This window comes from Benincasa hispida, chromosome 11 (genome assembly GCF_009727055.1).
Source record: "Benincasa hispida cultivar B227 chromosome 11, ASM972705v1, whole genome shotgun sequence".
In the NCBI taxonomy this organism is placed as follows: Eukaryota; Viridiplantae; Streptophyta; class Magnoliopsida; order Cucurbitales; family Cucurbitaceae; genus Benincasa; species Benincasa hispida.
Window position 1 is genome coordinate 22,719,954 of NC_052359.1, and position 22,265 is coordinate 22,742,218.

At 35.0% G+C, this 22,265-nt stretch overlaps 1 protein-coding gene across 1 annotated transcript; it reads right to left on the reverse strand.

Annotated features, from left to right (window-relative positions):
• Positions 1–5,775: 5,775 nt before the first annotated feature.
• On the reverse strand, positions 5,776–17,901 carry LOC120090497 (putative DEAD-box ATP-dependent RNA helicase 29). The gene is made up of 11 exons (XM_039048209.1): positions 17,354–17,901; positions 11,597–12,758; positions 11,429–11,486; positions 10,498–10,599; positions 9,466–9,511; positions 7,319–7,398; positions 7,127–7,179; positions 6,842–6,923; positions 6,692–6,748; positions 6,393–6,531; positions 5,776–6,247 (listed from the first exon to the last, which is right to left on the reverse strand). Exons 1-11 carry the CDS (start codon positions 17,730–17,732, stop codon positions 6,033–6,035), a joined length of 2,373 nt encoding a protein of 790 aa, XP_038904137.1. The 5' UTR covers positions 17,733–17,901; the 3' UTR covers positions 5,776–6,032.
• Between the last annotated feature and the right edge of the window lie 4,364 nt (positions 17,902–22,265).

A 22,265-nucleotide genomic window follows, 5' to 3' on the forward strand; every position in this document is an offset into this window, starting at 1 on the left:
AAACAAGTATCTTTCTTAAAAAATGAGAAATAGAAACCGAAAACATAAAACGGGAAAGTTATCAAACGGGCCCTTAATGTATAAATTTTAATTAGTGTATCAATTGATACACTCTTTTATATTTCATTCGACTAATATCAGGTAAAACTTATGATTTGGGTCAATTAAACTCCTAAATGTCTGTAGACTTCTTTAAATGTCAATTTTACATAGTAGACAATCACAGAGAGTGTAAGTTGATACACATAATAAGTTTAGGTTTATATTGATAAAATTATTAGTTCAAGGTTTAAATAAAAAAAGAACCGTTAAATTTAGGGGTATAAATTGATAATTTCCTAAATATTATATAGTACAAAGTAAAAAGTAAAAATTGTCCAAATAATTAAATTATCAAATAAATATATTCATATTCTTAGTGTTGTAATATAGTTAATGCAACACTTTTTTAATGTTTTCATATATCTACCGTCAAAGTCATACATAAAATTATAAATTTATTTTAAATTTTTTCAATGGACATTTCTAATTTCATTTTCGAAACTATTTGAAGATAATGAAGAAAATAGGATTTTATAAAATTTTAAAATAGGTCATGTATTAAAAAAAAAAAAAAAGCTTATTCTTATCCATATTATCATCTTTTTTTAGTGAATATCATTTTTATTTTCATAAAACCAATCTTAGTTATACTTTAAAACTTATTAAAGAAATTTACTTAAAAAATAAGGGCTAAAGAATATTATATAACTGAGTCACAATGAGATCTTTGAAATTAAAATTAGAAAGATTATATACTTCTCTTCTATATCTATTCATTCCCCAATTTTCTCAAATCTTCCCTCTATATATCTTCGTCCTCCTGGTTCTCACATTTTTCTCACTCACTTCACTAGCTTTCTCTTCCTTCAATCTCTTCAACATTCTTATTTTTATAAAGCCTTTTCTAAAAAATGTTGCTTTTATTGGAGAAATAGGAGATAGACACGAAATAATAAATAAATAAACCAAAAGAAAGAAAAAAGCACCTTGAGAAATGGGAGGATAATGATGGTTGATGCCAAAATTTTGATTAGGTAAATACGTACTTGATCCTTTGGTGGCAACAATCGCGAATTTGTAATTCAGAGAAGACTACTACCTGAAGACAAGCAAGATCTGCACACCGGTTTGGTGCTTGCAACAAAAGCTCTAATGCTTAAGTTTGTAAGTAAATCTATGTAGTAAGTAGAGAATTTGTATATGTGAATGAATTTACTTCCTTTGGAGTATTCTCCTTCTATTTATAGAGTTTTCTTGACCTATCCCTCTTCTTTAGGGTTTCAAGGTTATATCTTCAGCCAAAATCTCTTCTATAGGCTAGATTTCCCAAACAGCACCAATTTGGGGATGCATTCCTTGGGTTAACCTTGGCATAAGCTGTGGTTGAGCATCATGGCAGGGGCTTTGGCCCATGCCACTTCTCATTTCCAACCTTTTGCTTACTTTGGACTTTCTTTTCTGGCATCTGGCATCATTGTTTTTCTTGTTCATTTATGCTTTTTCCCTTTGGTCCAAAACTACCCCTTACATTAGTCTCCACTCCTAATTTTGATTTCGAGGATCGGCTACCACTAGTCGCATGCATCAATACAAATTTATAAGTATTGCTCTAAACCTCGTTGCTTCCTTAGTCTTCATGACTCAATTGGCTCAATCTTAACCGATGAAGAAAGAAGGCGAAATGCTTAACTCAAACATATGGTCTCGATTACAAAGAAGCCTTAATTTACCCTACCTCGGTAGCCAATATACAATACCAGTAGATGCTCCTTGTGTTGGGGTTGATGCCATAAATCTCGTAGGTCATGTAGTTTGTAATTGTAATGTACAAACAATTTTATTTATTTAATAAAATATGAGATGTTTTATTCGACATTTAGTAGCATTAACATACAAAACCAATAAACTAACATCCAAGGTTAATTTTTGTAGCTTACATATGTATGTAGAGACATACAGATGGATCATTTTTAAGTGATAACCTAAATGGTCTGTAGTAGATGGATAAGGTTGGATACCTTATGTTGGTGACACTACGAATACAACCTGCTTTGTAGGTATTATAATTGTTGTAAAGTACTATAAATTATCTGATATTGATTATTGATGTGGAGACATGTGAGCAGGGGTGTTCTATGCAAAGGAGTTTGTATAAGACCGGACCACGAAATGATTAGTTTTTATACTCCTGAGGATTCTCTTCCCCTAAAAAGAATACAGAAAAAATGTTTGTGTTGATGTTCTCATTGACGGCCTCTTAGTTCGTGAAGAAAAGGAATTACGTGAAGAATGATTCTTCAAGGGTAAGTATGATCCAAGCTTTTCTTCTGTTAATTAGCATGCTGTAAATTTCACTGTTAATGCATAACTTTTTCTGTACTGTAAATGTTGATTTATGTGAAAATAAAATTTGGGATTGATCTCGCTTCTACTATGGACCTCGAGGTTCCTTCAATTGATATCAGAGGTAGGTTCATGGTCCAAATTTTATTTTTTTTTCCAGAATTTAATTTATAATTTTGGTGGGTGTGCATTCTGTATTTTTTCATATGATGAATGATTTGTGGACTTTCTTTGCAATTTTTGATGTTTCGGGATTGGACTGTATAGTTTTATTGCTTTTCTCTACAAATTGGTTTAGATTGCAATAGAGTCTGTATTTTATTGTCCTGTGTCATTCGTGTTTTTTTTTTCGACAAAGTTCTGATTAAAATGAGACTCGAATCGGAGCAAAACTAAAGCAATTCTCGTCTGTATAGTAGGAAACTGTACAATAGCATTGCAATGTTGCGAAGAGGCGAACAGAATGTTCTTTTTGTAGCCTTGCAACGCTTCGAGAGGAAAGAATGAACCAGTTTGTGCGCAATTCGTTTCGTGGTTCAGCTAGTTTGCATCCAGTTCCTTGTTTCGAGTAGTTCGTGGGCGGTTCGGGTGCTAGGCGGTCTGATTCGTGCGTTTCAAGGTCTAATTCACTTGTTTTGAACCCATTATTTTGTAATAGTTAGTTTTTTTTAATTAATTAAATTAATATAAGTGTTGTATTAATTTAATTAATTGCTTAGGAGTCCAATCTCGGTCCAATAATTGTGGTTTAAATTATACATTTGATGAATGGTTTATTATTATTTATATGTCATATAGTAAAATCCCATCATAGGTTATGCATTATTCATGCATCATAATTATATTATAAATGTTATAAAGTTGCATGATTTAATTTTATAGCATGCCCATGCATCATGTAATATAAATATTTTAATATATGTTTGTATGCATTAATAACATTATCATGCATCATTTATGTTAACAGAGTTATAATATATAGTTGGATGCATGTATTTTATTAGTTATTTCATTACTATATATAATTGTTATGTATGTTAAGTAATGAAATTGAGGTTGTATGAAGCATGAAATTACTTTAGGTTATTTTATAATTGTTATAATTTACCTAAGTATGGTTTCATATTCAATGATTGGTTTTAATTTATTTCATTTTATTTTATAATTTTTATAATTAAATGAAATTGGAAATTAAAATCAATAATTCAGAATTGCATGTAAACTTAGGTGCAAATCATTTTTAAAATAGTTTTAGAATATGTTTCACAAGATCTAAGATCACAAATTTTTTAATAAGATTATAAATTAGTTTAATCTTTTAATCAGTTTAATAGGATTAAATTAGTTTTAATTAAAATATTAAATTTGTAGCAAATGTATGACCTTTTATCTAAAGCTGGGTATTTAAGTTGACAGAAATAAAACATCCTTACTTGGGAACTGACCTGGAAAGGTGAATTATATATATATATATATATGCAAATGTTTTTCCAAATGCATGCATAGCTTAAAGAATATTATTAAAGATACTAATAACGGTTGCTTCTGCTGAAAGAAGCTTTTCAAAATTAAAATTAATTAAATCTTATTTAAGGTCAACTATGTCGTAAGAAAGATTAAATGAATTGGTCATATTATCTATTGAAAATGATATATTAATGCACTTAGATTATCAAAATTTAATACATAATTTTGCATCTCAAAAAGCAAGAAAAATAAATTTTAGATAATATTTTCTATATGAAGATCTCTCTATCAAAGTCTTACTTTAAGGTCTCATATGATCTTGAGCCACCCTGATAAATCATTAAACTAACAACAATGTCCAAAATATTGAGTTACTTTTTAATAATGTTAAAGAACTTTTGGTCTCGAAACTTTCATAAAAATAACAATTTAGTTCTTTAAGCTTTTGTTAGTAACAATTTCGTCCATAAATTTTCAGATGTTGTAACAATTTAGTCTCTAAACTTTCCTGAAGTAACAATTTAATCGGGTACATCAAAATTTATAACATTTTAGCCTTTGACAAATCTCTTGAAAATTGAATGTCAACTTTTATTATATAATGACTTAGTTTTCATAGAATATTAAAAAAAAAAAAAAAAAAAAAAAAAAAAAAAAAAAAAAAAAAAGATTGTTGATCAGTTTATCGACCAATATGTGCAAGAAAATTCACGAAATCTTAATAACAAATTTCATTAAATTTTAATAACCTTTTTTACCATAAAAACTAAATCGTTACAAATGGTTAAATATTAAAGTTCCAAGGACAAAATTGTTCCAAATTTAAAAGTTGGGATCATTTCTAATTTTCTCAAGATTTCATGTATATATATGAATGAAAAATATATACTAATCTGGGATAAATTTAGAATGAATTAAAAGCATGATGTGCACATATTTGTCCTAACAAAATCATATCTATTACAATCAATTAACCAAAAAAATATATTTTTGTTCAAATAAACAAGATCCAACCATTCTAAAATGTTGAATTATCTTTACCATTTTGAGCATAGGATGGATTAAGTTACCTACTTTTAGGGTCCAATAACCCACCCCATATCTCTTGAACAAAAAAAAACAAGGGAAATTTGACTAAATGACCATTTTAGAGTGATGGTTTTGAAATATAGCCAAACATTTGAAAATCTTGAAAAATTCCCACACGTGCTTCAGGCATGCATATTTTTTAATTATTGTTCTTTTTTTTTTTCCACAAACAAAATATCTCTAAGATTGTTGGGAAGGGGGATAGAGTGAAAACTGTTTTAGGAAGAGTATTGGATTAAGCCAATGGAAGCCATTGGAAGTTCTATTTTTCACAAAAATACAGGTTCAACCTTTTTGTATTCTCTTATTCTGGCTTAAACATTTTGTACACAATTGTATATATACAATATATCAGCGATTTCCTAAACCTGAAGTAGCCAATTTTCGTGGATAATTTTGTGTTGTCTATCGAACATGTTCCTGAGATTTTGTTGAGCCTCGAGATCAAAGTAGACGTCGTGAAGATATTTGTACAACATGAGAATGAGTACTTTTATTTATGTTAGACTCGATAAAACTTAGATTTTGGTGTTTGAATTTGAAATTTGTTTCAACTAATTTTAGACTGAATTTTATACGAATTGATATGATTAAGTATTCAATATTTGTTTATTTAAATCTTGTAGGTGATTGTTATGGGGAATTTTAGACCACTGTTAGATATGAATTAATCAATTAAAAATATTCATTTGGTCATATATTTGATAAGCAAATCTAATGAACATCTTTGAAAAACCTAATTATATTTGACAATTCTTGCCGTTAACCCAAAATAGGCCGAGAGAAACCAACCTCATGGTCTCCAACTACTAATCCCAGGAGGGAAAAAAGAAGTAAAAGATAAAGAAGCACTGAACATAAATAATTATGAGATACATCTCTCATGGACACATACAAACTAAAGCTAGGAAACTTTACTTTCTAATAGATAAATACAACACTATATCCAATGATAGAAGTACTTCTAAAATTACCAAGTCAAAAGTTTGAAGTCTCCTAAAAACGAAGTGAAAACAAAATCTTCCCTCTTAAGAGACCTCTAAGACAATCGAAAAATTTCGGAAAGATGCGAAAGAAGTACGTCTATCATCCTACTTAGCTTTTCCTCTGTTCCCCCTTTTACCAGATTTTTTGCCCCTCGTCGGTTTGTTGTTCTTCATGTGTTGAATTTTATTTGCCTTTTTCTGCCGTTCCTTCCGAATTTGCTCTAGATTTTTAACTTCAGGGCGCACATGCGCATTAGGCACCGAGTGCCTGTTCTTTCCCTGTCCAAACTTCCTTTTATTTCCCAAAACTCGCTGATTCCCTACCACACATTTCACAGACAAATGAGCAAACTAAAAGGCACTAAAACGTTTATCTTCATTCCCTTCCACATATGTTGAAATACTAAAACTAAGTGAATGAAAATTCACGAATAACTCATGATGATGAAGGAAGAAGTCTATTACCAGCAGTGTTCATGGAATCACCATCGTGTTCTCCTTTACTTATTCCTTTGAGAGAGATCTTATTATGTGATTGTTCTTTCCATTTCTTGTATATGCCGGTCTTGTTAGCTTTTACTTTTGCACCGCTTTCTGTCTTTATCTGTTAAATTTATAGAATAAAATAGCTTCATTAAGTTATTCCAATGATGAAGGATCCTAGAAATTGAGATTTAAAAATTGAAAATTGATAGAAACCCAAAACATTTAAGAGAATTTTAAAACAAACACCGCATTGGTAAAGAAGAAAGTCAAGAACGCACCTTTCCACTGGCTGTGACCCTATCCCCATTGTTTAACTTCACATATTTCTTGCCCCTCTGTCACCAAAAAGTTTTAAAAGGTTATAAGGATTTAGGGATAACAAGAGCTACATGCTAGGTATCCACATTAATCATATGCTTGGTACCTACCTTATCCCAATGGTATACAGATTTATGTTTCTGCATGCCAGAACTATCATCAGCGACTAGATCCAGAACCGCATTATCCAACCTAGAAGAGATGTACCATTAACCATTGTCAAATAAGTAAATATATAGAGTATTGCTGAAAGAGTTAAAGAGATATAAAACCAAACCCCTTCTCTTCAAAGAAATGTTTATGATATCACACTAATGAAGGAAATTTGTAGCTGCAATCATAAAATTAAACCAGACAGCCCGTACGATACTCCTTTGCCAGTACAAGTGAAGTACCTGTTAGACCCAAAACCTTGATCGCCCTTCACCGTTAACCCTGCTTCTGTATGCTATAAATCAAACCAAAACGTAGGTAAGGCACAAGAGTCAGCAAAATAATTCTATTTGCATTTTTCAATATCATAAGAAACACTCTTAAAATAATGTTTTTTAAAAATGAAAAAGGCTAGTAAATAGCAAAAGGCCTACATGATTTGTTGGTACTGAATTTATGTAAAACTCCTCATCCTTGAAACTTGTAGTCTTTCTTCTTTTTAATCCTTGAGGTCCTAAAACCAGAAAAAATATTCGATCACTTCAGAGAGCTTGGCTATCATATTAGCATGAAAAAAGTGACAGGAAGATGTTTAGAATTAATTTGGCAATATCTGTTCTGAAGGAAAATAATATGGATGCGCTAACTATCCACAAGAATATATTCAGGCTTAACGAGGATCTAAGCCACCTGGTTAATTTTATTTGTTACCCAAAAGGCAAAATGAGAGCTTTTTTTACCTTGAAAAAAAAAACTACAAGGATTGCCCATCCTATAAAAGGAACGTTGCTTGGCACACAACTTTTCCATTAGTCTAATTCAATTTCACCCTCTTGAATGGAATAAAGTTGATAGAGTGAAGGGTAATATGCTATGAAGTTGTTAGGTACTTAAGCACCTTGGAGAACCACATCCCAAAAGCTAGCTATTGGGGTGGGAGAGCCAAGCCACTTAAGTACCACATTGGTCATCCCATTCTAACCAATGTGGGGCAAAGGCATCCCATACTACCTTGGTTCCTAACAATACTCCATCTCCAGAAAGCCATCCCGCCAGCTACTCCGACGGTACTTCACTCGACCACACCCGGTCAGAACCCTCCGCTGGTTCCACTCCGGAATGTCGACAACTGGCTCTGATACCATTGTAAGATACTTAAGCACCTTGGAGAACCACATCCCAAAAGCTAGCTATTGGGGTGGGAGAGCCAAGCCACTTAAGTACTACATTGGTCATCCCATTCTAACCAATGTGGGACAAAGGCATCCCATACTACCTTGATTCCTAACAAAAGCATACATGGATATAATAGGATACATGCAAATTTGACATAAAGATATTAAATACAATCCACTAAAAAAAAACCATCAATGTCAAGTTAATTAACATCAATACAAAAGACCATACAAATTTAAAACATTTTATGCTAATTGTTAATTTAGTGGAGCATACTCATCTTTAACTTGAAAACAAAAGTTGAAAACTTGAACTTAACTAATTTAGAATAGGAAAAAAAAAAGGAACAAACAAATAAGAGTGAAGAAACGGTCAAGAATTTTAAAAAAAAAATGAAGAGACACCTAATTATCATGGGATTGGGACGCATACATAGAAAAAGGAGACCTTGTTTATATGATATTTTAGTAGTATTAAATGTTTTCAACCCCATCAATGACAGTCTTGTCTTCATTTTCTATTCTACTTATTGAACCCTCTTCATCTTCCAGATCCCCCTTTTGCTCTTCCTCTGATCACCGGCAAGACCATGTCCATCTCCATTGTCGCCGACCTCCACGGGGTCTTCTTCTGCAACCTCTCCACAAGGTTTTCTTCTCCGACTAACACACCGGCAATACTAAACATGGTATCATGGTCTTTTTTAGTTATTATTCTGCTTCTTTTAAATTCTTTATTTACTGATGGTTCTTTCTCCTCTTATTTAAACTTTAAAAATCTAAGAGTGTGTCCCTTAACGTCTCTTTTCACAAGATATGCATATCCGATTTTCTTTTTTTTTTTTTTTTTTTTTTGAGAGAGAGATGCAAAATCACATATCATACATATATCCAAGGCANTGTGATTTTTTTTTTTTTTTTTTGAGAGAGGGAGAGAGGTCTCAGCCTTCCTTAGAGGTCGAGGAGTCTGTATTTTTCCCTAGGGCAAGTTTCTTACAAGATATGCATATCCGATTTTTTTTTTTTTTTTTTTTTTTTTTTGAGAGAGAGATGCAAAATCACATATCATACATATATCCAAGGCATATCTTGACAAATCAATATCGGATACATATCCGTGCTTCATAGGTAATGTGGCTATTCAACAAGGAGATTGACTATTTCTCAACAACAAAAGAAAAAAGGAGATTAGTTGAAAAGGAATATGAGCACATTCAGGTAACCATCAACTCTCGTCTCTCATACATGTACTATGCTTTAAATGAAACCTAGGCCTTTTCCTAAAAGAAGTCATTTTCAATAGATTTGGGTAAGATTTCATGCACAAATGTATAACGTCAGATGGAATAACATCAGTCTCTTCCAGTTGCCACAGGGAAGGGGTTAGAAGAGACAGAATGGCATACCTTTCTTCTCCTTATCCTTTGAAGAAATGTTTTCCAATGGGAGTTCCTGAAAATATTAAGTACAATTTAGGCATAGCAAGATATTCAGAATATGAATAAAACATTATCTGGCAGATCTTCATAAGGAAGCTCAGGCCTTCAAGGTCAAAAGCCCAACAACAAGCTTTTTCCACTCACTATGATAAGGTTATTACCCCGTGAAACAGAACAAGTATCAAAATTAAAATTTAGAGTATCAAGTATCAAAAGGCGTCGTATATTGGAAGTTTTAATTTGATAATTAATATTAAAATATAAGCATAAATAGATAACCTACAATAGATAAATATATAATCAAACATGAGATAATTTCAAAATAAGTATGAAAACCTGAGCTAACTTCAAAGTTCAACATCAGCTAATAGAATTTAAATGAAATTTCTGTTCCTTTTTTTTTCCCCCTAATTTATTGTTTTCTGATCAGATTTAATGTTTGTGTCAAACCACCTTATCATTTTCCTATTTTTCTATTCTTTCCTTTTAGTTTTTTTTTTCCTTTTTTAGTTTCTTCCTTTCAGATTTCAATGCATGTGTCAGGCTTTTTGTATTCCTCTTTTTTTCCTTCTTCCTTTTTTCTTCATTCGTTTTCATCCAAACCTTTCTTCTTCTCCTTTTTGAAAGACTCAAAATCTTCTGTTTTTCCAACCACAATAATTGTCACTGACTCACTGCCAGCTTCTCTGGTTGTTTTGTTTATCCACGCCAATTGCCAGCAGCATCTTCTCCGCCTTCTCTGTGTTAAAGTCAGTATTCTTAGTTTTAGGTTTTATTTACCATTCTGTTTGAATAATATTGAATCCGATAGTTGCGATTCAATCAGAATTGTATGGTTCAACGCTTTTACTCTCATTTCCAATTCAAATTGATTTACCTCCATTTCAAATCAACTCATGCAACACAACTTGTGTAATGTACGAGTTTGACAATACTGACTACGAAAAATTTAACATTAGTAAAAGAAACCCAAATTATCCAAAGGAGTTGAAAGTCCACCTCCTCCACGTGCTTAGCAGAGCGTTGCTGATGAACTAAGTTAATGACCTCCTCGTGAACAGCTCTTTTTCTCTTCATTATATCAACCCATTGACTAGGACCCTGCAAAAGTGCCATTAATGAAGAGATCCTTTGACACATAAACTATCCAAGAGGGAAGCAAAAATTATAAATAATTTAATTATGAAAAAAGAAACAAAATTAAATAAAACAGATATGGAAGCAATCTTATTTCATCAAAGTATAAAAGAGATTTTCAATTAACAAAATTCAAGTATGTTCAGTATGACACAAACTAATTTCAGTGGAATCACAGAACTTAATTCAAATGGGTTCAAATATTTGAACCAAATAAAGCCAAACAAATATATTAAATAGCTGAAATTGAACATTACCAAGTCACCGCATAGTTTCAACAACTCTACAATTCATTCCCCCCACCAAAAAAAAAAAAAAAAAAAAATCCATTGTGAGGAGATTCAAGATGACATTTTGAAATCCTTGTGTGTGAAGTGTTCAAAATGAAAGGAATAAGAGTGATGAGAAATATTTTGACGAACATAAAAAATATTAGGGAAACCATAATTTTTGTTTCTTCTGCCTGAAGTTCTACCTCTAAACACTTTTGTTATTGTACCAAGCATCAATGTCAATAGGAGATTCTTTTTCATAACTCCTTTGGCCTCGTTTCAGGGTTTCTGTTCTCTTATTTGCATCTCATTCATCAATACATAAACATGTTTAACACATCAAACCGAGATTGACATTCTATCTTCATCAACACAAAATGTTGGTCCATATAAACACTACCTACATATATAATAAGAATAAGAATAAAAATAAAAGAACGCTTGTGGATTCATCAACGACTGTTATCAAATTATTTAACCAACGCCACAAGCTAGAAAAGTCACAAAACCCCTAAACAAACCTGTCGATGCCTTGACTTAGCAGCTTCTCCTTCAGCCTCCAGTATTGTCTGCTTGGGTCTGGTGCAAATAAATAACTGTTACAATCATGATTTACCAGGCCAAAACTAATTTTTGGTAGAAATGTTAAACGTATTGACATAAAAGGAAAATAATCTTATTGCATTGACCTGAATGTTTTTAAGCGCTCTGAGAAGGCCAATGCCATTAATTCACCACCTTCAAGAGCATTTTTAAAGATTGGATGCAACCCTTCACGAGGTAAGTCCTTCGCTCTTCTGATAGACTCTTTTGAAGGTAGAGGTTTGGACTTTGAATACATACGAAATGCATTTGAACAAGTTTTCTGCAGAGAAATCAAGTCTGCTGAAGAATCAATTGTTTCTCTAATTCTATCAGAAGCAAGATCAATAACCGTCTGAGGGAGACGTCCATATACAGTTTCTCCACTTGCAATTGCATGGTCTATTTTAGAGAATACACCCTCCTTATCAAGTAAGACCTCCTCCTCAGTAGGTGCAGCCCTTACAGGTTTTGAGAGAAAAAGATGAAGATCTAAAAGATTGGGGAGATCCTCGGAAGTCACAAATGAAAATGCTGTACCAGTTCGACCAGCTCTTGCAGCTCGTCCAACTCGGTGTACAAAGATTTTAGGTTTTGGAGGGAAGTCCCAGTTGATAACATTATCAAGCAATGGGATGTCAATGCCCCTAGCTGCAACATCAGTCACAATTAAGAACATTGTTTTTCTTGCCCTAAATCTAGATATATGAATCTTGCGAGCATCTTGGTCCATTTCACCATAACATACAGACGGCTCAATACCTTCCTCTCTGAACAAAACATTTAAAAACTCCACATGATGCCTAGTGGATACAAAAATCAAACTTTGTTGATCAGCACTGATTTGCTCCCTGATCAAATACAATAATGCTGCATTTTTCTCTTCTTGACGTAAAGTAAAAAAGACAAGCTTTAGATCAGGGCTAATCTTAGTGTCTAAATCAAGGCGCACAAGCTGGGGATCGCGAAGACCAGCTTTTGCAAACTCTGCAAGAACACTTGGTAAGGTCGCACTAAAAAGCAAGGTCTGACGATTCTCACTCAGTTGTGCAAGGATTTTATGCAACTGCTCAGCAAAACCCATTTCAAAGAGACAGTCAGCTTCATCAAAAACTACATATTCAACTGTGCGCAAGGTCATGTCATCAACCTCAGCCAAATGGTGCATCAGCCTTCCAGGAGTTGCAATTATAATATCAGGATTTTGAGCCAATTCTTCAAACTGAGCTTCCATACTATCACCCCCTACCAATAAACTAATTCGAAGATCTGCAGCAAATTATAGATGATAATTAAAACACATTATCACTGCAAATTAGGAGAATTTATGGTACATTGCAAAATATTATAACCAATTGAACGACAATCATAACACAGCTACTCTTCAAGCTTTCTGTTATATGTCATTGCAGGCACATAATCTACTTTTAAAACAAAATCAATTCCAAATTCTAGCAAGTATCCAAATCTAAATTAATCGACAACTTCGATATTGTACGATCTATGCAATACCTTTTCTTTTTCTTTTTCTTTTTCTTTTTTTTTTCCGGCATCACCATCTCTCCTTGGTGACCTTCAAAGAGGATCCAGATGTGTGGCTATGGACTTTAGGGCCTCCGAATTTTTTAGGAGGAAAAAAAAAAAAGATTTCACTGATGAATGAAATTACAAAAGGGAAGACAAAGTTCCAGCCATCTGTGGTGGATTACAAAAGAGATCCCACAATTGAGTATGGTTGAGATACTATAATTCTTAAAAAGCTGTTAGCATTTGCATCAACTAAAAGCATTAAAAAGTAACTAATCCATAAAACTTCCGAATGGAGAGAAGAGAACTTATCATTGGTGACCTGATTGTTTCTAATGTAGTAAGGATTAGGGTAATTGGGATATCTTAGTCAAATCCTTGACTGATAATAGTCCAATCTTGCAAAATCTTTTAAAAAATAAAATCTCAGGATTCTTCTTTCTTTTCTAGAATTTAAAAGGTTCCTCCTAATTAGAAATGTGTTCTTCATGAGCACAGCTCACAAAGCTCCCTCTCGCGATCAGCATCGCCAAGAGTTTCCCAATCTTCTACCAACAGCAGTCAACATTGGTCCAGACGACTACTCTAATACCAAATTGATGTAGCCTAACAGATAAAAGGAGAAATCTCTTCAAGAATCAAATCAAAGTATTTATTATCAATACGATAAGACAATTTCTCTATTTATAGAGAATTGGAAAGCAACCTAATCCTAATCCTAATTAATCAAAGAAACTAATTCTAATCCTAATAAACCAAGGAAACTAATCCTAATCCTAATCAATCAAGAATTTGACTAAGATAGCCCAATTTACCCTAATCCCTACTACATCAGTTTCTTTCACACCAAAGGTCCCAAAAATAAGGCTCTATTGATAGTGTGCAAAAAAAAACTTCTTTGATTCCTTAAAAGGAAGCTCCATAAAGATTGATGAAAGAAGGCCCAGATTGATGAAAGAAGGTCATGGCCGCTAAGGCATGGCAATGGACCATCCAAATGCTTCCACCACCAAATCCAGTATCCTTGAGCAAAAGAGCAGTCCATCAAAGATGGAATAGTGATTCCAAATTTTATTTGCACATAACACACCAATGTGGGGATAAACAATGGGAGGGCAAGCTTCTCTGTAAACTTTCAGAAGTGTTGATGCCACTGTAGCTAAGCTCCCAAAGGAAAATTTTACAAAAATCCTTCCAAATGAAACCACATAAAGAGACATTTGCTTCAACAAATCTACCAACAATACTTGCCATTAATAATTTGACTGTGAATTTATGTGATGGCTCAAGAGAACAAATACTTGCATCCAGTTCCTCTATGAAAATCACTGAGGAAAGATGGTGAGATGAAGAAGCTCATTCCATGATATCCTCATTCTTTAGGTTTCGATAAAGACCAAGGTCCCATATGAGCTATTCGACTTCCATAGATCCACCACAAATGCAATTTATGGTCATATCTTTAATGGACAATCTTGTTGGAAGGAATGAAGAACGAAATAGCTCGTTCTATGATTTCATTTGGAAGGGTTTTTGCCCAAAGAAAATCAAAATCTTCCTTTGGGAGCTTACCGATGGAGGAATTAATATTGAGGATGTTTATGGCCAAAGCATAGCTCAGTTGGTTTAGATAGACATCCAACCTCGACCAAGAAGTCAAAGATTCAAATCCCCCAACTCTAAATCTCATTGCATTCAAAGATATTGCGGATGTTTATCTCCCCAATGGGGTGTGCAAAGAGAATTCAGAATTCATATACGGGCATACAAAAAAACCAAGCCCACAAAAAGGAGGAACACTCTTTACAAAAGGGCTCCAACTATGCAGAATCATTCCTAAAGAGTAATTACAAAAGGTTTTCGAAAATCGAAGCCCAAAGAGAGACATGGTAACGAATAAAGGACTAAAGCTCACAAGGGTCCCTCTCCACTCCTTGAAACACCCGTCTATTTCTCTCATCCTACAACACCCATAACACCCCACACACTCCGACCAGCCAAAGAAACCTTCCTTTCTCCCCAAACGGCAAAGAAACCTTCCTTTCTCCCCAAACGGCAAATTGAGGAGGGACTTCTCGATCATGGCACTAACATCTTTGTGGCAAACAATCATCATCCCAAACGTTTGGAAGAAAGAGTCCCAAACAACACTAGCTAAGTCGCAGCTCCAAAGAATGTCGTCCAGCTCTTCCTCCACCTTCCGACAAAGGATACAACAGAAAGGCCCAAACAGCAAAGGCATCTTCCTACCAAGCTTGTCTAACATGTTAACCCGGCCATGGAGAACCTACCAAGTAAGGAACCTCACCTTCCCAAGAATCTTAATCCTCCCAACCACCACCGAAAATACAGACTCACCTAACGGGGAAGGATCAACCAAACAATCAAAAAAAGGCTTGCAAACCTCTCCAAAGGACTAGGGCTCCAAACTCTAACATCATCAAGCAAAGTAAGAAGGATGGCCATCTCCAAAGCTTCCCTATTGGTAAAAGAATGACGAAAGCCAACGGAAAAAGAACACGAGCTCCTAGACCACACAAGAAAGTCTGCCACAAAATGATTTCTAAGATATGACAAATGATATAACCGAAGAAACGTGACACGGGAAGGACTCTCCCCCACCCAACAATCCTCCCAAAAGTAAGTCTCTCTCCCCTCCCCCATGACACAATGGACCCATGAAGCAAAAGAAGGGAGCTCTTACGAAATGTCTTATTCATGTAAAACTACTGGAATTTGATGTTGGAATCTTTAGGCCCTTTTCATGGATATTGTGCTCTAATGGTTTTTTTGTCAATTTCAGAAGGAATTTTAAAGGAAATGAAAAAGTTGAATGGGCCTCCTTTATATAGCTCATCCCTAGCATTCAACTCACAGAGAGGCATGACTAATAGGAGATGGCAGCTTGATAATAAAGGCACATTCTCCACAAATCAAGTCTCCCATCTCTCAGCAGGCAACCGTTTGCATTTGGAGGATTTATACAAAAAGATTTTAAAAGATCCTTGACCTAAAAGAATTAAATGCCTTCTCCGGGAAATTAGTCACTCTAGCCTCAACACTATGGATATACTTCAGAGAAGATGTCCTTTGTTTGCTCTCTCCCCATCATTGATGTTGTACTGTTGTCTGTGTCAAAAAGATAATGAACCATAGGATCACATCTTCATCCATTGTTCTATTGTTGCTGACATTTGGGTTGAGTTGTTCCCACGATCCTACCTGATTCATTAGCTTGCCTTCAGATGCTTTCGACTGACTCCACTTTAAATGGGACAAAGAAATCACATGGTCAAACATTGTCAGAGCAGTCATTTGGACTTTTGGGAGAGTTCAGCAAGAAAGGAATTCAAGAATCTTTCAAGGCAAAAATGGATTCTCAAGTGAACTTTTAGAGATGTCTATCTTTGATGCTTTTTATGGGTGTAAACATCTACAGCCTTTTAAGCATTACAGTTTAAATTCCATTGTTATAAATTGGAGAAAGGGATCCTTCTCTATTAAATGACTTTCCTATCTGACATGGATGACTCGCTGACTCCTCCTAACTACTGGAACCATTACTGACCAAAGCTACGTAGAAAGAGTTTTACCCTAAGAAGATCAAGTTACTCCTATGGGAAATCTCTCAAGAAGTTATCGACACCAAAGATGTTCTTCAAAGACATACGCCTTTAGCCTTGTATGACCATCTCCGATCTCCCCAGGCTGGTGTAACTTACGCAAAGATGATGATGAAACACAGAGGCATATTTTTGGCCAATGTTCTTTCCATGGAATTTTGGAGCAGATTTTTTAAAGCTTGGATGGTCAACGGCTCTTCCAAAGGACATTAAAGATATCCTCAACTATATCCTTGCAGGACATCCATTTCGAGGGGTAAACTATGCTATGGAAACACATACCGTGGACCTTTTTGGAAACTATGGCAAGAGGGAAACCAACGAACATTTTCAGACAAAGCTATCCCTTGGTGTAAATTATCTAGGCACCTTGCATCCTACTCTTATGCTTCCTTTCTTACTAATAGAGAAACCTTTTGTAATCTTCATGTATCATTGATCCCTTTTGCATTTTTCATTATAAATAATCAAGTAATATAAACAAGTTACCTAAGAGAAACCTACAAAGTTACATAGTCAATACAGACATATATGTTTGGTATCTATAGAACTGCTAACAATTCGACTCAATGTCATAAAAGAATAACAGAAAACGTTGATAAACCAGTGAAGTCAAATATGTTCCAATCGTTAATTGAGTTTAAGAACATGCGAAGTGATTCATGCCAATACACATTCAAATCCCAAAAATCTAAATAAGAGAATGTGACTGACCTGTGAATTTTCCAAGTTCCTTAGTGAACTTGAGAGTCTGAAGCGCCAAGTCTCTTGTAGGAGACAAAATAAGAGCCCTAACACCACCCTGGGGATCGTGCTGTTTAAGGCGCTCCAACATAGGCACCAAAAAAGCAGCAGTTTTACCAGAGCCAGTGCGTGCCATGGCCACGACATCGGCCCCGGAAAGAATGAGCGGCATGGTTTTCCTCTGAATTGGAGTGGGTACTCTGTAACCCTTGCGCTTGATTCCCCTGAAGACATTGGGACTGAGACCTAAGGACTCGAACCCTCCAGACTTGGCCTTCTTCTGCTGCTTCTCTTTTCGCTTCAGCTCCGCTTTGGAACTAACATGGAGAGGCTCGTCCTGCTTCCCCATAGAATCTCCCTTCAGTTCGCAACGAAACTTTTACCAGTTCCGATAGAAGACCTTAGCTGCCGGTGGGAATTCGATTCGGTGTGCGGCTGCTGCTGCTGCAACCATGAACGAGGGAGAAGGCAAGAAGTGAGGGACACAACACTAACACCGTATGCTTTAGGTTTACTTCTTTTCTTTTATTTGTTTATTTGTTTTTTGTTTTTTGTTTTTTGCTTTTTGCTTTTCCTTTTTTATTGGAAAAAATAGCTTTTGGTTCATATTGAGAATAGTTTCGATTTGGTGTGTACTTCACATTTTGAAAAAACTCTCACCTTTAAATTTTTTTATTTTCTTATCCACCTTTTATTTAAAAAATCAAGCCAGAAGATTAAAACCACAGTTTATAAAACTTGTTTTTTGTGACATCCCAAAAGCAAGTTCAATTTATTTTATCTTAGATTAATTGAGGATTTTGATGTTGAAAAAAATTGAATTTTATTTTGGACTTAAAAATATGTGATAAGTGATTTGGAGACTTAGAATTAAGTTAGTTTTTTTTTTATTCATCCCCCCCCCCAACTTTTTCTATTCTCGCCACCACTCGCAGTCGCACGAAGACGTCGTCGGATTCATGCATTTGCCGTCGTTGAAGTCCAGTCGCTGATCTCGCCTCCAACCGTGCGTCATCCAACCCATGTTAGCCGCATGCAACACCAAATCTGAATTGTTGGACGTCCACGTCATTCCCTTCCTTTCTCGCATGTTCAATCGCCTCTGTCGACGTCGCCCATGGCCATTCAATGCTAGATCTGGCCAAGCAACCTCCGACGTCTTCCTCCGTCGGTCCTCGCACGCGTCGACCCCAACCCTTCTATCATCGGATTCTTGTCTGTTTCCGTCGGTTTTTACTATTTGGGGTAAGATTTTGGGCACTTTTAGGTTTGTCCTTGGTTGTTATTTTAATACCCAATAAATTTCTAGTTTAGTTTAAGTTATACCCTTAATGTTTTTTAAGCTTGGATCGAAGTTTTAGGGCATTTATCGACATTGTTCAGCAGGGTTGTAGTATTTTTCGGCAACTTTTGGGTAAGCAGCTGGGGTATTGTGATGGAATTGTAGTTTAAGCAAAGTGAATGTGGAGCTAAATTGTTGTATATGTTAGGTTCTTGTTTGCACTTAGGGGGAGAGCTTGTTGCATGGAATTTTGACATTAAGTATTGTTACAGTGTTTGACTGATGGATAAATTGTGAGACTATTTTGAAATCTAAGCATGATTTAAGACTTTGATTGTATGCTTACGCCTATGTAAGACTGATAGTGACTGTTAGCATTGTTATTACATTGTGCACATCACATGTTATGAGCCTTCGAGTTCCCACCTTATGCCTATGTAAGGGGAGCACCACTTATGTTTATGACTGTGCCCCCCGGGGTCACGACCTATAAAAGCATGCCTTCAGGTTCGCTCCTTATGCTTATACCCATGCATATGCCTATGATTCATTTTGTGCACTTGAGTTCCGATAGGAAGACTAATAGTTCACCTAGTGGGCTCAATACTGGGTCGCTTACTAGGTATATTTATGTACTCATCCTTTTCTTTTCATGTTTTTTCTAGGTAAAGGTAAATATAAACCGGCGAATGATAGGATGGATCTGTGACTCGACCATTGGGACATAATATCCTTTCTGCACTTATGTTTTGTTGATAGGATCTGGTTTAGGAGTCTAGCATTTTCAAACTCTTGGTTGTTTCATTTACTCAATTTTAAGTTTTAGGTTCTGTAGACTGACTTATGAGGTAAGTCTAAATTGTCCCATTGGCCTCAAACGGATTCTTCTTCATTGCCAAGTATGTCCCTAAAAAAAATTCTTAAAATAGTAGGCACCAAACTTTACCTAAATTATGGATGCACTCGACAAGTTTCTTGTTAGAGTTTTTTTTAATTGACTATGTTGTTTTTAGGACCTGGCACCACGAACGAGATTCAGGACCGCTCGAGGTAAGAATGTTGTAGAAGAGTAGGACTCACATGCATAGGAAGACCTCCCGCCACCTATGAACCCTTTTGGGTCATCATGGCAAAAAGTTAAAGTAAGAAGCGGGACCCAAAATCTGACTATACCCCCACAAAAACCGACACTCTCAGAGATCTCGACAGAGTACTATTGGGTTTTATGTTCTAAAAATCGTGGTATGTAAACAATGGAACTTATTCTGAAAATTCAATAAAGGTGTTATTGAATAGATGTTTTTCTTATCAGAAATCCAATAAACCTAAAATTCCCTTGACTATTAGATGAGTACTTGAACTTTATGTGGAGACATAAAGGTGGATCAGGTTTGAGTAAATAGTCAAAATGATCTATAGTATATAAATAAGGCTGGGTACCTTATTCATGTAACACTATTGGATACGACCCGCTCTGTAATTGTTACAAGGAATTGTAAAGTGCTACAAATGAAGTGATCCTAATTCGTTCATATTGGACATGAGAAGTGGGGGTTGATGGAACACGAGACATACGCAGCGGAATTAGGACCTAATTACACTCTAATTGCTCTTAAATTAAAGGAAGTAAGCATGCATCATGATGGAAAAAATAGTGAATTAAAAGTGTAGAGATGCTACCTTTGAAGCTCCCGAAAGCCGCTTCTCCTCGTTGAATCTCGACCCGAACTCTTTTGGACCACCACTAAAGTTGATCTATGATCCTCTGGACTCAAAACCGAGTTATGGGACCCAGTGGATGAAGAGAACCGAGAGAGAGAAAAGAAATGAAAATAAGGAATGGAATTTTGAGTAGGTTTGGGTGTTTCCTTTTTTTTTTCTTCACAAAGTCATAATTTTCCAGCCCAAATATCAGAAAACTAATTTTCAAAATGGCAAAAGTTTTTAACTAAATTGAAGAGCCCAATTTATAGAAAAAAAGACATGCAACAATTGCATGAAAAAACTTCACAAAAACCCAACACCTAGAATCCACTCACTTAGTGGGCTTAATGTCTCCACTATAAGCCAACATCTAGCGCACTATTTTGTTAGTGGAATTATCCAACAAAAGTTTGGATTTTCCCACTAACTATAGTCAAAGGGCAAAATAGTCATTTAGTCAAAGTCAAACTTTGACCAAAAAAGTCAACATTTTGACTTTTTATGATTTTATCCGTATTGACTAATTTTGACCTCCCGAGCATGAATCCGCATTCATTTTTTCGAAATTCAAATCACATTTGAATATAAGGTCGGTCAAAGTTTGACTTTTCAAAGTTAAAAAACAGCTCTTTGACTTTTTACAACTTTGACCATTTCCATTATTTCCGAGCTTCCGAATATGAACATATTCATATTCTTGATATTTAAATCACATTTAAATATTAAAGTTGTATTTCTAAGTTGAAAAACCCGACCACTATATCACATATACTTGTCGGTTTCTCTCTCTCTACCTAATTTGAACAATTCAAATTATTTTATCATACTGTTCTAAGTATATTCCATATGAGCTAGTAGGGGAACCTAATGGACCTATAGATCATGGGCTCCAACGATCCGAGATTAGCTAGCTAAACTCTTTAGACGGAGCTAATCAACATTCGTTAACTAACGGGTCATTCCACTAAAGTCCCGTAGTTGCACTCCTCTCACTATAGATATATTTGTGTCCATTTGATATAACCATGATTAGTAAGTTAATCCTTCACAAGTTGTTCGTAATCTCGGCTGGGTCATAAAACCCATTTTACACCCAAGACCACATCTTGTTCCTTAAGTTCCACTGATTCTCTAATACAATTGGATTAAGGTCTAACCTATAAACTGAATCCTTCTCGGGCCAAGGAGAGGGTAGGGCCCCTTGTTCAAGACCTGGATTCAGTACTAAAGGGAACAACCTATCTACTGTTCCTATAACGGGTAGGAGTGAATTCCGTCTTGCACTCTATGTTCCCAGCTATCCACCCGATCTTACCCCTGAAATGGGAGGCTTATTGGGCCAGCGATATTGAGTTGCCCTCACCTATGCAGATCTAAGGATAATTCTAAGTGAACAGGAGTTCATATTTAGCTCAGGATTAAAATTAAGTTACCTAGGTCATCAATTAACGAAATAGTTAGTTTTATACATAAAACGGTATTTAGAACGTAAAAAGTGACTATTTCATGGTTCAGTCTTATGTAAACTCTTTACATAGGACGCCCCCACTCACATATCTCTATATGAATGATTCAGGATCACATCGTTTGTACTAAATACAAAGTGGGCCGCATCCATAGTGTCCCCAGAATAAGGCGCCCAACCTTATTCATATACTATAGACCATTTTGGCTATATATTTAAACTTGATCCACCTTTATATCACTACATAAAGTTCAAACTACATTAAATAGCCCCAGAACCTTAGTTTATTGGATTCAAGTTTACAATTTCAATAACAAATTTATCGAAAAACAAAACAGAATATATTTATTAATTTACAAACTACGAGTTTTGGGACATAAAATCTAACAGGACTGTCCTTGTGCAAAAGGGTTTGTACAAGATCGGATCAC

Bases quoted from the DNA above. Each gene is read 5' to 3' on its own strand.
- LOC120090497 (XM_039048209.1), bottom strand. From the start codon at position 17,732: ATGGGGAAGCAGGACGAGCCTCTCCATGTTAGTTCCAAAGCGGAGCTG. The intron at 9,512-10,497 runs GTGGACTTTCAA...TAATATTTTCAG, and splicing joins CTGCTAAGCACGTGGAGGAG to GAACTCCCATTGGAAAACAT. The intron at 6,532-6,691 runs GTGCGTTCTTGA...TAAATTTAACAG, and splicing joins GGGTCACAGCCAGTGGAAAG to ATAAAGACAGAAAGCGGTGC.